This window comes from Echeneis naucrates, chromosome 14, assembly GCF_900963305.1.
Source record: "Echeneis naucrates chromosome 14, fEcheNa1.1, whole genome shotgun sequence".
Classification (NCBI taxonomy): Eukaryota; Metazoa; Chordata; class Actinopteri; order Carangiformes; family Echeneidae; genus Echeneis; species Echeneis naucrates.
In genome coordinates this window covers 20184115-20200146 of record NC_042524.1, presented here as the reverse complement: position 1 = coordinate 20200146, position 16032 = coordinate 20184115, and the positions used below count along the sequence as shown (strand labels likewise).

At 38.3% G+C, this 16032-nt stretch overlaps 1 protein-coding gene across 4 annotated transcripts in view; it reads right to left on the bottom strand.

Moving 5' to 3' along the window:
* Positions 1-16032, bottom strand: part of opcml (opioid binding protein/cell adhesion molecule-like) — a 325179-nt gene that overhangs the window by 90966 nt on the left and 218181 nt on the right. For all 4 annotated transcript variants that reach the window (XM_029519017.1, XM_029519018.1, XM_029519016.1 and 1 more), the window contains one exon: positions 5991-6226. In XM_029519017.1, the coding sequence (XP_029374877.1) occupies positions 5991-6226 (236 nt within the window). The remainder of the gene's footprint in view (positions 1-5990; positions 6227-16032) is intronic.

The window sequence follows — 16032 nt, the reverse complement described above, 5'->3', positions numbered from 1 at the left end:
TGGGTCTCTTTCAATAAATTTATAAGAGTTTGGTCTAGACCTGCTCTATATGTAAAGTGCCTTGATGTAGCTTTGTCATGATTTGGTGCTATACAAATAAATCTGATTTCATTTGATTTGATTTGAAATTTCAAATAAATCATGCACAATACACTAAAAAATACAGTTGATGGTTGTATTACTCTTGTCTGAGACAAAATGAAATTATACTTTGAGAAACATCCCCTGAATTGTCAATTTCCTCTTGTCCCATCTTCTTGATGACCAAATTGAACATCAAGTATTATAGTACTATCCAGATTAATTTGATTAAAATTGAAAAAAAAAAAAAATGCCTCTCAATAACCTCACACATTGAGCAGTGTGCTAATGAAGATTGTCAAAATGGAGTTGCCATAAGTTGCAGTCCAAGATGGGAGTGCAGATGTGTCACCACTCCAGATAACCTTGTACATAGGAAGTGGTCAGCGCTGCTCTCCGATACAAATAAACAAGAGAGTCTTTCTCAGCTGCTGGCTAAAAGATGAATAAGAGGGCTACATTTATGTGGATATTTGTTTGTTTACAAAAAAAAGAATAAGCGGTTTCTAACTATGATGTGGTTTTCATGTATTTATTTATTTATATATTGCAATCTGGACACCACATCTGCTCTCTGGTTTAAATAAACACATGTTAATTATTTATATATTCCCTTCTTTCATGAGTTTTTTTGCCCTGACAAAATGAAACACAATTAATACTGAATGAATATTAGTCGTGATTAATGTCAATTAATCCACAGGGTCACGAGATTAATGTGATTAAAAATTTTAATTGTTTGACAGACCTAGTTTATATATGTCCTTTGTGATTGTTAAAACATTTTTAAAATCATCAACAAATTTGAAAGAATAGTAATTCTGTAATAAATGCCAGCCCCACAATGTATATGCAACCCTGTTACCAAAGCTTTTTTTTTTTTTTTTTTTGATCTTTGATCACATGATCTTTGAATAGAAGGGCTGCCTGGTTTAAATCTATTGTAATTACACAAATGCAAAAACAATATAAGTTGTGAAAAGTCAACCAGAAAGCAAAAAAAAAAAAAAAAAAAACCCTACAGGGAATAGAAAAAGCACCACCAATTACCAAGATCCAAAAACAACAAAATCCTTCACATGTCTCACATACACTCCTAAAGAAAACTATGTTGTTCCATACAGCAGTAACTTTGGAGGTACGCTCCAAGTATGCAAATCCAAGGAAAGAGACTCGCTGAAAAATTACAGCAGAAGTAAAGACAAAAATACAAGTTACCGAAAATGGCACAGGAAGCATTCAGATTTTCAAGAGGGGGCGGGGGGGGGACTGAACAAAGGAAAATGTCTGCTGCTACAACTTTTATCATAGTCTCTGTTTTGAACACTTCAGTCCTAATGGGTTCTCCAGCCAACACTGGCAGATCACGAAACATGTATATGCAAACATATGCAATATGCAAACAACATAAAGTGCAGCAATAATACCTACCCACTCACAAACCACTATAGAGCATCTTTTAACCATCAGTGGGTCACTGTAGATCAATAGCACAAATATGACAGTGGAAAAACTTCAAAAGTGACTTTGAAAAAAGAATTTGAATGCTCACAGAGACAGCTGGTGGAAATAATTTTCCACTTTGCTCAAGAACTTAAGACACCATCTCTACAACATCAGGCATCAGGATGCTTTCTCCTGGGCCCTGAAGCTGAACCTCCCTGCAAATGAATGTGCATGTCATGTTGACTACACAGAGAACTATGGATGCAAATGCTGAAATACAGTCTGTTCACTTTGGTGCATCACACCAACAATCTACTTTGTATACTAGGCTTTACTTTGTGGGGAGAGAGAGAAAAAGTTTTTCTGCTTCCTTTTGCACTGTATGAGCATCCAGACTGAAGTGACTACTTCCAATATGGCAAAACCTGGAGCTCATCCTGAATTAAATTAGAAGGAAACACCAAGATATGAAAGCCAAACATTTTTTCAGTGATGGGCCCTGCAGTTGGTACAAACAGTGCAGCAATTTTATCTTGTTTTTACCAAACGTTTTAAGAAGGGGCTTATAAGAGGAGCCTGTAACTTCTTTGAATCTTGCAAAGGTGCTCCAGGTCGCACACTTAAGTGCAGGGTTGACAGGCTTCTCAGTTGACATATCCCAACGGCATTGCCCCTGTAACAAGTTCTGAGTGAAGGACAATCACAGGTGAAACTCTATTATATATAGGAGCAAGATGTGGAGGATGCAGCGAAACAAATGCCACCTGACCTTCCTGCTGTACCAGCCACAATGAAGCATTATGAGGCAGTCACTATTTTCCCTGGAAGAATAGTGTACCGTGATGTAAGCTACATGTGTGCAGCAACTGGGAATTTTTAATGTGATCACCAAAACAATCTTCACCTTTAATATCAGTGATAACCATAAAGAAAAGCCCATGTACAGCACACGAGAAGAAGAGCAGCGCTATGGTCCAGAGGTTGTGGGGAAATGTTGTGACCTGCTGTATGACTACGTACAGTAATCTATCCAGGAATCTTCCAAAAGGTGAATAAGACTTACTGCTAGGTCAAATGTATGCATAGAGTCGGCAGGCTTGGTTCCCAGCCTGGGCCCTTTCTGTGTGGAGTTTGCATGTTCTCCCCGTGTCTGTGTGGGTTTCCTCCCACCATCCAAAGACATCATGTTTGGGTTAATTGGTGACACTAAATTGTCAGTAGGTCTGAGTGTGAGTGTGAGTGGTTGTTTGTCTCTGTGTGTTGGCCTGCGATGGACTGGTGACCTGTCCAGGGTGTATCCTGCCCTTGCCCAGTGTGAGCTGGTATTGGCTCCAGCACCACCCACGACCTGGAAATGAATAAACGGTTGAAGATGAATGACTGAATGAATGAATGGTCACTGAAACTTTGACAAAGCTAGTGGTAGAAACAATGAACCTGGTACATGGATGGGGCAGATGTGATAGATATGCACAGTGGTGTCCATCATGGAACACCTCTGTGTTGAAAGGTAGTTGCTGTGGCTGTGTGGTCTGCGATGTTGGAGGCAGAGGATTGAAGCAGTGAAGGCTTGAGAAAACAAACAATAGAACCTTGAAATATCTTCTAAAATTAAATGGGACCCCGTGAAGAGGATCCTGGGACCAGGATGATGGATACTCTCCCCCTGGAACCAAGATCCAAGCCTCATCTGGACCAGATGCAGTCGAGATATGGACGACTAGCTGATTCCTCATAGTTACAATAATAATATTCATTAGGGTGTCACAACAACTGGGTAAATGTGAATCAAACACTGATCTCCTATGTCTTATTCTTGTCTTTCATTGATCCATCAATCCACCTCAATCTACTCCTTACATGGACTTTGTCGATCTATAAACTAGATCACTGCAGTTTTCTATTTCCTTCCCTTATTATTGCTAGAACTTCAGATTAGGGACAGATGCCATATAGATGAGTACTTTACAGGTGGACAGACATATCATATTGCTTATTATTTTAATATTAGAGAAAGAAAATGTTGTCTTAAGTTTAAAACAGCATAAACTACCTAATCACAGTTAAAGTTACACAAAAGATGAAGATGACATTTCTGACATTTCTGATTTTATCAATGATCCTCTGCAACGTTCTAAACCAGAGAGACCAGGAATGAAGTGATAGTTGCAATGTAGCTACCACTTAATGTTGATTGAGAGTCACGTGCAATCCTAGGCAAACACCCAAGACACTCCAAGATGTCATTCCTTTCAACAGCACGGCTTCACTGCAGTCAGTCCTCTCCCAGTGTGCAGTCACAATGGAAGCAGGTGCCCCATATTCCTGAGGGTATCAGCTGACAAGGTCACTGAGCTGATTGATGTTAGCCTCCAGAGTCCTTTCCTGTGTGTGGGTTCAACACCAATCTACATTTCTGAAGTGCTAGAGAGGAGAGCACCCATGGGGATGAAAGAGACCACTAATGTCCTCAATGGACCACCTGATCTGTCTTTGCCCTGGAGGTGGGACAATGTTCTGTATTCATTCACTTATCAGTGCAGGGTGTGACACAAATCTGTGGCCCAATGTTCAGAGGTTTCTCAACAAAATAAAATACTCACAGAATTTGGTCGGTGGCTGAAATTCCATGTTGTCTCTTAATTTATCAGTTTGTTTAATCAGGTCACCGCAGCATTAGACCCCTGTAGGGCCCAGTAGTGTCAGGGTGGGAAAAATACTTGGTCGTGCAATTTCAGTGCAGGCCTATCCCGCTACTCAATTTGACAACAGCAAGGTCTGCTTAACTAGTGTCATCACAGTTATCATCATAATTCATATGCACAAAAAAAGCACAACGCTGGAAGAATCTTATGTCTCCCTGAGCCAATCAGTCAGCCATATGTGACCTTGACCTTTAACCATGTGTCATGCTTACCACAGAATGTAGTAAGCATGCAAAAACATGTATGAATGTATTGTCAAACTTATCTTGACCTTTGACCTTGTCCATCAAAGTCTAACCAGTTCATGAGTCCAAGTGAAAGATTGTGTCAAATTTAATGTTCACATGGAAAACACACTTATGTCTCTCCAAAGGGAGTCAAAGATATTTCTGCCCAGGGACAGAAGAAGGTTGATGGTTGAAACCACTCAGACAATTTTAATTTGCCGTTTGCAAGAAGAATCTGCTGTATTACTGATAGCTTTTAGCGTTTACTCTTTAACTATTATTCATTATTTTTTATGTCTCCCTTTACCCCAGCTCTTGAATTCATTATTAGGTTTTATTCATCGTTACTAATTTACGGTTGTGAATTTTAATCTCACATAATTTTTGTGTGTGTTGTAATCCTGCTAGTACTTTGTACTTTGGCCTAGCTATTTGCATGAAAAGTGCTGTATAAATAAAGCTGAGCTGAAGTTGTAATCGCTTGCAATCTCCATCCCTAACTGAGATGCCGGGGGCAGGCCCCTCACTCCACTGACAGACATCTATTGCCCTCACATGTGTCTTAACTGTTGAGGCAGAAAAAAGATAAAATCCTGAGTAAAGTATAATTAGAGCTGCTTCACCTCTGGTCTGTGTGAGACAAGATATCTGGGAGTTAATCCTTTTTTTTTTTTTGTCGTTCTTTTTTTTTTTTATATATAACTAAAACAATGTACTGATGCTTCTTGCCATTGATTAAGAGTTAATGACATCATTGTGAATTATCCATTAGGAAAAAATATTATTATTTAATCAAAGTGAAAGTCATCTCGTTGAATCAGCTCATGTCAATTATTTTTAATAAGATATCTTTGCAAAAAAAAAAATATGAATTTACTCATAGTTAATTCAAAAACTATAAATTTTTCTAAACTAGTGCCATATTTTTGTGCCAAAATTGTTAAATTTGCATCAACTCAGGGGTTTTCTGCACTCTTCTCTTGGTTCTCTTTTTGGTTTTTTGACACAGCTATTTAATCAGGTTATTAATTATATGTGTGTTTAGTGCAGATATAAATATATCTCAGCTGCAGACGCGGAGGCAGTACTTATTGTTTGTGGAAACTCACCATGAAGGAAAATTATTTCATCATAAAAGTCTCAGTGTCGACAGTGGATTTAGTAAAAGTTTGCAATGAAACTGAGCTGGGACATTTTCCCGGGGACTGTGCCCTAAATCAATACCTATCACCGATTTGAAATGAAATCCAGATGGCATCTTGGTTTCATCACCAGGTATAATGCTCAGTGCATTCAGTCTTATCAAAACATCCTAATACAGCGGAGGGGGAGATTTCTTCTTTTTTTGGTTTGTCTCAAGACTTTAAGTTCACATTATTTCACCTGAAAAAAATAAAATAAAAAAAAAGCATCCAAACTGCAATGAATCATCGCCCCTGCTGCTACAGCTCTGACCTTTATTGACACTTTGGTTATTTGCTACAGCTGAATACAGTCACGGAAAGCCACTGAGCAGGCAGCTACAACTTACCTTGAACGATGAGATGCACTTTTATGGATTTTGGTTTCTTGTTCATAAGGATGGAGCAGATATAGGGCCCCTCATCATGGATGTCAACGTTTTGGATCTTGATGCTGTACTCTGTGATGGTTGTATTGTCCATCAGGGTGACCCGAGGATCCTGGGACCATTTGTCATTTCCTGCGAACAGAATGGTGGTGCGGTTGAGCCACGCCACTCGTGATACTTTGTTGTCCACGTTGCATCTGATTGAAACAAAGGGGGAGAAAAAGAGACAGATATCAGAGATTTAGGGCTACAGCTAAGTAGTCTATCTCTTTTAGAGAAACTTAAACTTTGGACAAAAATATTAAATGCCAGTTTAAACTTCCATAGTTCCACACGTGTTTGTGTTGTTCTAGAGCTGATTTGAAGTGTGTGTCTTTATCTCATCAGGAATTCTGCTGACTCCTTTGGGCAATAATGATGAAAAAACAGCTCAAAAGCCTGTAATGCTCAATGACCAACTCCTCACTCTGAGATCAGATAAATGTAAGATTGATCCCATTGATCCCATAGACTTTGGATATACAGGCAGCTGAAAGTAAGACCCATGAATGAGACACTCTGATTGGCTGTGACCTTGGTTGTGTGAGCAAATAGGTGCGAGGGCAAATGGCGAATATTTTAATTTATACCAGTCCACACAATACAGAACCATTTTTCTCCACAGGCAAACATATTGTATGCACATGCACAAGTACTGCACATTAGATCAGATCAGGATGAGCAGATACCGATAATATGCACACAGGCCTTACCTTCTACCCCTGATCCCAAAGAGACAAAGTGGGTTCAAAATAGCAGTTCACACCCTGACCTACACCATGATCCATGTTCCATATAGAGGACACAAACTGGCATGCTTATGTGGTTCATAAGAATACTTTGTTCTCTGTATCTACAAGGTCAAATATTTATTCACATAAGCCTCATATAGTTTCAAACAGTATACATCACATTAACATTTTCAGATAAAGTAAATGTATGACAATAAAGGCACTATAATCCCTGTGTTTGTGATAAATTACATTGATGTGAACACGAAGAGAGTTTGGGTGTGACTTGATGTATTGCCATAAAGGTGACAAAGAAATATGTGGCTAATATCAAGAATCATATTAAAACAGTGCTTCCTCTCCCTAACATACAGATGGGAACCTTCATCACACATTAGCCAAAAGTTTAATTTGTGCCAGTGTTGAATTCATTTTCTGCAGCTGAGATAGTGGAGTGCCTCGCTTAAAACAGCCAAAGTGATTTTTTGTGTTATTTGCCAGTAAAAAGGTCAAGATACTTGTTAGAAATCTGTACATTAAAGCTGGAAACTAATCAGTGGAAATAGCTTCAGTAATTCATTAATTTGTCTTCTACTTATCCATTTCAGGATCGCAGGGGTTGCTGGAGCCAATCCCAGCTGGGCAACAGTACACCCTCGACAGGTTGCCAGTCCATTTCAGGGCCAACACACAGAGACAGAGATGAACAACCACTCACACTCACAATTATGCCTATGGTCAGTTTAGAGTTTACCAATTAAAATGGGAGTACCCAGGGAAAATCCACACAAGCACAAAAAGAACATGCAAACTCCACACAGAAAATCCCAGGCTGGGAATCCAACCGAGACCTTCTTGTTGTGAGACAACAGTGCTAACCACTATGCTGCTGTGCTGTCTCATAGCAACAGTAATGTGTCTGAAATCAACTCCCATAACAGGGAGCTATTCTGAGATCAGATATAAGGAGCGTTATCAATTCACTTCAGCATTGTTCTAATTCACGTCTTTACGTCTTTTCCCTACTGCAAATATTTTCTGCAGATCCATTTAACAGTGAGGAGCAGCAGGGTTAAAACAGTAATGTAAGAGCTGTATTATATTTATTTTTTTTTTTCAGCAGGGAAACTGCATAATATAAATTTAATGAAAACGAAAATTTGACTCAGAATGCACTGGGGTATTTATCCCTCTTAACACCAGCATTTGGCAGAAAATGTATTGATGGTATCAGCGAAAGAATGGAACAACATTTCAGTTTTGTGTGCCAGTATTTTTTTTTTTTTTTTCATTATAATTAACGGACGTTATAAATTTGGCACAAGCTTGCATGAGCTGGGAAAATAGTCTTTTTTAAATCCAAAATATCCCGAAGTTTAAGTCGACTCACAGATGTGCGAAGATGAATTTAGTGCACAAAGCCTCAGCATCTGGCTGATTAGTCTGCAGGTCTCAACACAAGTTATCACACACAGACCATATAGCACATCATCCAGGGCGCTTCACACAGTCAATGGTGTTTGTTCAGCCCAGAGCAAAACACAGCCTACATAGTAAATAGTAAAAAACAAGAAATTTTAAGTTCACACATTAACATGTCCTTGCAAAAAAAAAAAAAAAGATAAAAAATGTGTGTTGTCAGTGCCGCTGCATTAGTGGAAATGAGGGCATAAGGGAACATCAGGGAAATGAGGCAGCAAATAAAGGAGAATCAGCAATTAGGCTGATGACAAAGGAGCTTGAAAGGAACTTTTAAATGTAAATTATGGAATACCAAGTGACTCAAACAGGAGTTTCAAGGTAGTAACATGTAAAGACAAAGGTGTATTAAGAATTTTAGTTTCATTCTGACGGAATGGAAAGTCCCCATGGATGAATGTCACCAGGGTTATAGACTTCTCCCATTATTGGATAGGAGAGCAGGAAAAAGAAAACGTGAAATTTGCGGACTAAGGGTCAGAGAAAGACATTCATCAAAAATAATAAAAAAAAGGAAAAACTTCCCAAGGTATCAAACTGACAACTTGCTGCTCCAGGCGTTTGTGTCCAAAATAAATCACTTGGCTATTTGCTAATTCTTTCCTGGCACACATTGAATTATACAATCCCTACAATTTACATATTGCATGGGAACAGGTGGGGATAATTCTGTAGCTTTGGAATCATTACATCCATATGAACACTGTCCAGATCTCCTCGGCCTCGGTGACTAGTGCACTAGACTAGTAAAACTTAAAACTTGCCAGTTGTTTTTGTATTTCAATAGGTATTGGAGGTTTTATTTGCCTTTATTTTAATTGATATCCACTGTTCAATTATTTTATCTGTTGTCTGTGATTGATGCTTTATTTATTTTATTTTTTAATTATTATTATATTATTGTGAGTGCAGTCAGAATCCTGTGTCCAACTACCTGGCTTCACTCTGATATGTTCAGATGGAAATTCTAAAGCTACTAGCCAGATTAAAGGTGGAGGACTGGCTTTATTTGTGAACCTAAGATGATGTTTCCTTACTCATATCTCTGTCAAAGAGAAGATATACTGTCCAGACATTGAAATATCGGCAGTTGGTCTGAGACCAGAGTATGGGGGTTCAGTCATAACAGAACAATCCTTGTTTACACTGCCTCTCAAGGTAAATGCTGATGCTCCACGTGATGTCATCCATGAAGCTGCTGCCAGGTGCCTGAACATCCTGAAGCACTCATAGTAATATCTGGAGACTTGAGTCATATTTCCTCTCCTCCCACCTGACTGGATCTACACAGTTTAACTGTTCTTCCAGAAAAAATAACACACTTGATCTGCTTTATCCCAATATCAAAGAAGCTACTGCCTCACCTCCACCTGGCAGGTCCGATCACAACCTTGTTATTTTGCAGACTTGTTATAAATCCTGTACAATGAGGAACTACCCACAGAGTCAGGAAATGGACACCTGAGGTGAGTGAGACTCCAAGGGACCATTTCAATGTGCTCCTGGAAGCTTTTGGGAAATGTATATACATCAACAGTCAGGTTGATTGTTTTACTAAGTACATCAACTTCTGTAAAGACATTGTCATAGCTACAAAGACTGAATGCTGTTTCTCAAGTAATAAACCCTGGATCACAGACAACATCAGGGCAAGCCTCAATCAAAAAAAGTGGCTTTTAGAGATGGTGACAAAGAATAAGAGAGAAAATAAAGAGGTATTTACGGCACATCCATGAGGCATGGAGAGTAATCAAAACCATCACTGACTACAATAAAAACAAAAGGCAGTGCTTAATGGGTAACGTGGATAGAACAAAATTAACTCAAACAGTTCTTCAACAGGTGTTGATAGTAGGTGAATTCAGACCGTAGGTGTGAATGTGAGTGTGAGCGGTTGTTTGTCTTTGTGTATTGGCCCTGCGATGGACTGGCAACCTGTCCAAGGTGTAACCCGCCCCTTGCGAGCTGGGATTGGCTCCAGCAGCTCGCAACCTGGATACGGATGAAGCGGATGAAGAAGAGTGAGTGAGTTCTTCAACAAATTTGACCCTGCAGCCACACGAAACCAATGTCTCTACTTCCACTGCTGCTACTTCTTTTACTTCATCTTTGCAAATTTACAAAAGTCAAAACTCAGCTTCAGCCAGAGAGGGCAACAAGTTGGACTGGTCCCCAAATGTACATGCACTCTAGAGAAAGGGGCAGAGCCATCTCTTTGTCTTAAGGAGGTTCAGATCATAGGACATCTGGAGAAAGATGCTGCACATAAAGCAAACAATCAAGAAAGGTTATCCATCTATAATGGAAGACGGAAAGATACAGAAAATCATTCATTCCCACTGCCATCAGACTCCACAACCACTTAGAAGACAAGATACCAAACAGCAGAATTTCCCTTCGTAGATTAATAAATTATGTCTGATTCTGTATAGCACATTTGAGACTGCTCACCTAACAGACCTGTGTTTATGTGTTTCCAGGTGTTGTGATATGTGAAATAAAGCTTTAGAAAGTCTCACCCTGTGTACTCTGATAGAGCTGGAGGACGACAGGACACATTATTATTTAAAGGTTATGATAGGTTTATATATATATATTATGGATACATATTTTATAATTATATAATAGCTCTTTTTGTTTTTTTCATGATGGTTTCTCAACATTTTCTATGTCCTCCTTCTTTTACATCCCACAGTTACTGTAGGGTAAAACTGGACCCATAAAATCACACAGAACCAAGATCTAAGATCAAAGATCAAAATGTATTATCAAATTCTATAATTCTATTTATGTAATGTCATTCTTGAAAAAAATCTAATGCATTTTCTCACATCTAATTTTGAAAACAAGTCAAATATGATCTTAACATAAGGAGAATTCAGATTTTTTTTTAATTATGTTATCCATCTAGCCCTGTAAAATTTTGTCTTTAAGTCGAGCATTGCAGCACATATTTAGATGAAGCGACTGAGCGAGGGAAGAAAATACACAGAAAATCTAGCAAGACTTGACTGTGCTTTTGAAAAGCTCCATTATTTGCTGAACTTACACGACAACAGCTTCTACTGCCTCACAACAAACATGGAGGATGAAACATTTATTTTCAAAAGGAATGCTATGTGTCATAATGTTTACCTTTGCGGAAGTACACTCTCCAAAGAACAAGGCTCCTCAAGTTACCTTCAACATGAAGAGGAGGATTATTTATATTTGCACAGCCTGGAAGGAAATTAAAACTTTAGGGCCCATAGAAGTAGTTTAACACAAACCCTTTTCTTGTGCAGTCCTAATGGTCTTAAAGGGAAAGTAAAACAATGACGAACTAAAGGTCAGCTATTAAACTGTGTCCTTTTATTTGAGAATGGGAACGATTCACTCGTTACATGGAATAAACAGGCTTGTAAAAAGTGTGTCCTAGTCGCCATAGAATTAAATAGGAAAATCTGGCAGGCTGCACGGTTTGTGGGTTTTCTGCAAAAGCGTGGGCTGTTTGATAGAAATAGAGATAAAGGGGATACCTGACATGATGATCTGGCAACTTTCAGGCTTTGTTGGCAGCATTACTTATTGTTTGTGAATGAATCAATGAATCTACAATAACACATTTCAAACAGATGGTATTCATATTTTAATCATTAACATATTACAGAATTCAAACATTGATTCATGAATTTTTTTATTTTGATTTTAATTGTCAGCTTTAGAATTCTAATTACTGACATTATGAACATTTGAATGCAAATAACTTTTTAATTTCATTCATATAGTGCACTGGGGGGAGATCTGTTCTTTTTCTGTTTTTAAGGAAGAAACAAACTGTCTGTAGGAGTTTATAAGAATAATTAAGAAGCAAACAATAGCTGGTTATACATGATCAGCAGATCTGTCGATTTGCATAAAACTTGCCAGAAATGTATTTTGTCTGAATCTACTGGCCAAGTTACAACTGTTTAAATTATATTTTTATCCTCTTTTGCACTTAAAAAGCTTTGAGAAGTCCAATCGAACTCAAACAATTGCTTCAAACTACTCACAACAAGTGATCAGATTTCAGTATCTGGGGTTAGGGTAGGATCATTATTAATTGTATTACTTTTATTTTTCTGTCTTTCTTATGTGCGTAATTGAATTGGCACACACCCACACATACACCACACACAAAACTCTTTTGAGTCTAAACCAAAACAATTGTCAGGAGATAGGAGAAATGTACCTAGAAAATCGGTTCTATTAAAATGTCGAAGATAAATTTGTAATCCAATATATTAACTTACAAATGGATGAAAAAAACATTTGAAAATCTAGTCCTTTTAGTTATATAAGCAAAACTAATAAAGCCTCTCCTGCATTTTTGTATGCATTTGCACTCAACAAAAAGCTCCACAGAGAAACAAAGAAGGAGGACACATGCTCACATATACGTCTGTAAACCTATACACTAAATCTATATCTTTGATCTCTATCATTAATGGGCTCCATTAATAGTGTTTAAAATGTGGAACAAATCAATTAATTAAAATAACCATAATTGCAAAATGGATTTGGCATATTTGAATGATTTATATTTCCATTTAATGAAATATAACATCCTTCTCCTAAGAGCTACCATGTATATTCAGTAAGTTCTCAATGTGCGACCAAGGTAACTTGATTATGTAAAGCAAGTTCCGGTTTTCCAACTCTTGGCATCACATCCAATCAAAGCATAGCAGCCACTGTTGCACTTATTCCATAAAACATGCAGGGAAGATTTATGAATGAAAATTTAAGAAGCAGATAGAGAATGCTGAGTTTATTTATTCAGGATGAAGCAGAGAGCAGTGTGACAAAAATTAATGCCTGCTGTGATGATGAACAGATGACAATAATAATCAGTAAAGACAGCATACAGTGCTTCTTGAAGTACAGCTGTTTGCTAAGGGGTGCTGCACAGCAGCATAGTGGTTAGCACTGTTGTCTCACAGCAAGAGGGTCATGAGTTTGATTTCCAGGCTGGAAGCCTTTCTGTGTGGAGTTTGCATGTTGCATGGGTTTCCTCTGGGTATTCCGGCTTCCTCTCACCGTCCTATGTTTGGGTTAATTGATTACTTGGAATTGTCCGTAGGTCTGAGTGTGAGTGTGAGTGGTTGTTTGTCTCTGTGTGTTGGCACTGGGATGTACTGGTGAAGGTTAGGGTGTTCCCTGCCCTCACCAAATGTGAACTGGGAATGCCCGGAAATTAATAAGCGCAAGAGAAAATTAATGAATGAATGCCAAGGCCAGACTGTAGCATCCCTGTAAATCAAAGTGCAACTATTTGTATCTGTTATTGACAGTGGCTCTGCTGTTGTTCCGGGAATACATTTACATGTTGTTCAGCTGGGTGGACAAATTTAATAACTTCAAGACCCCAAACACTAACAGAGTTTAAAATTTAACTTACTTGAATGACCCTTTGTACTTTGTGTGGATTTAAATTTTAAGACTGAACATCCCAGGGGCAGGTCCAACTGTATATAGTTAAAATAGAAAAAGGAGAGAAATGCCACTTGTTTCGATGTCCAACTCACAAGAAATATATTTCAATTGCAGACTTGATTGAAAAACCCCTTGAGCTCCCACTTAACAGTGCAAACAGCATCCATATCATTACAGGGGGTCTACTGTAGCCACTCCAAGCTGACAATGACAGCAGAGATCCAGCCTGTCACAGGCTTGTCATAAAGAGACAAACAACCATTCATGTTCACATACATACAAGCCAGCACTTTTTCGCAGAAAATATGGCTTTGCTATTATCCCCAGTTGTATGTCTTTGGACTGTGGGAGCAGGAGGGAGCTTTCAGAGGGCACCCGTGCAGGAATAAGCCACACAAAAGCTCTCTTGCTTTCAGGTCACAGTACCAACAACTACACCACCATATGCAATACAAGTGATCATAGGTATTTCACAGAGGTTACAGTATTTAGTATGTGGAAACTCTTGACGCCTGTCATTATAGCATAATTTTAATTTGTTTTAACCAGTCAATGTAGTGTCAGGTCGGTGTTTATATTCTTGGACCTCGTGTTTTATTTTGTAACCTGTGTTTATTCCTGCCACGGCTCATCACTGCCGGTCAAGTTCCTTTGTTCTGTTTCCCGCCAATAATCTCCACACCTGTTACTGCCAGTATTTAACTCCATGGTTCACGCCCATTCCTTTGCCAGACTGTCATTGTTATCACTGTGTGCTTTGCTCTCTCGCGTTTATTCTTTGTGGATCCTCAGTGTGTGACCTGTTTTTGTCTCACTGTTTTTTGTGGAACTCTGCCTTGCACTTTTTGGATTCGTTTGCCTGATTTTTCAGACTGCCTTCTTGTGTATGACCGTGCCTGCTCTTCAGTAAAGTTTTTGGATCGTGGACTAATCTCTGTTTGGGGTGCTCATTCTGCAACTGAGTCTCTCTGTGGCCATAGGCCTTGTCAAGTAGTGATAGTAGTGTAATCAATCTTGAAAATTGTGAAGGGCCATTAAAAACATTGGCTGAGGATATACTGTATATACTTGCTGAATTGACTTTGATTGATTGTGATATGAGTTCATTATAAAATCTAATGTGTTTCCTGTAAATAAGCATGTCAGGGCAGTGTGTGCCTGTATCACCTCTGTGCCAAATACAACTAGTACTAGTAATATTATAATTGATACTTGAAAAGGCAAATTTGGCTGATTTTAACCAGTACATCTCCAGATGTTAAGTAGACTTGACTTTAAAAACAATGTCAAACTCCTAAATATCAGTGCAAATAAAAATTGAAGTATAGTCATGCTTTAATGGCTAAATACCTGATGTCTGCCTCAAAGCAATTCATCACATTTACTCATGCTGATTATCTTCACACAGGAATTTGTCTCTAGGAGGCAAAACAGAGTCCCCTTTTGAGGTCTGTCCATATGAATTTTCCAACATTACAGCCTCTGTTATCAGTATAGAAGAAGAGGAAATACAAGAATAAAGCAATGTGGAACTAAAGTAATTAGTTCAAATAAATACATGTATGTCTGTATGTATTTAGCAATATTTGTGTTTTTCTCTTTTTTTTCCTTTGGAAATGAAGCACAGTCATTTCTTTATTTATTTCCCATGAGAGTTTTGGGGCACCAAATTTCTTGAAGAAATCTAAAGGGGCCAATCTTTTTTTAAATGGTTTATTCATTTTAGTGAAAAAAAAAAAAAAAAAACTCCAGTAGCAAGTCTGCCAACATACAGATAAAAATATGAAGTTAATATCAGCCCTCAGAACTGAAATCCCCTGCACATTTTTGCAGCAAAGAAAAAAAAAACACTCTATGGAGTGTTTCCTTAACATAGAAATAAATTAGGTCATAAAGTGAAAATATAAAAGGTTATCTTCCTCTCCTGCTATTTCCCTGGCAGGTGCCACCAAGGCACAGCAGGATTTATCTGAATGCATGCCAAGTCACAGGTGAAGGTGCAAAAGGAGAACGATTTTTTATTTCATTTTATTAGTATTACTCTGGTTACTCTGTGAACATGGCGAGGGAGAGGTTTCCTTGAGAGTCAGAATATGGCCTACTTCATATTCATAAAGGTGCACACATTCACAATGGGAGCTGTTCACTTCTATCCTCTGGCTATAGAGTCATGCCTGTGGAGTTAGCAGAGGTTAAGTGCTCAAGGGCACCTTGTCAGTAGCTACTCAGGAAAGAAGAGCAAATTTAATCCTTTTTTCCTAGTGTTACTTCCTGCTGATCCTGGGATTCAGACCACT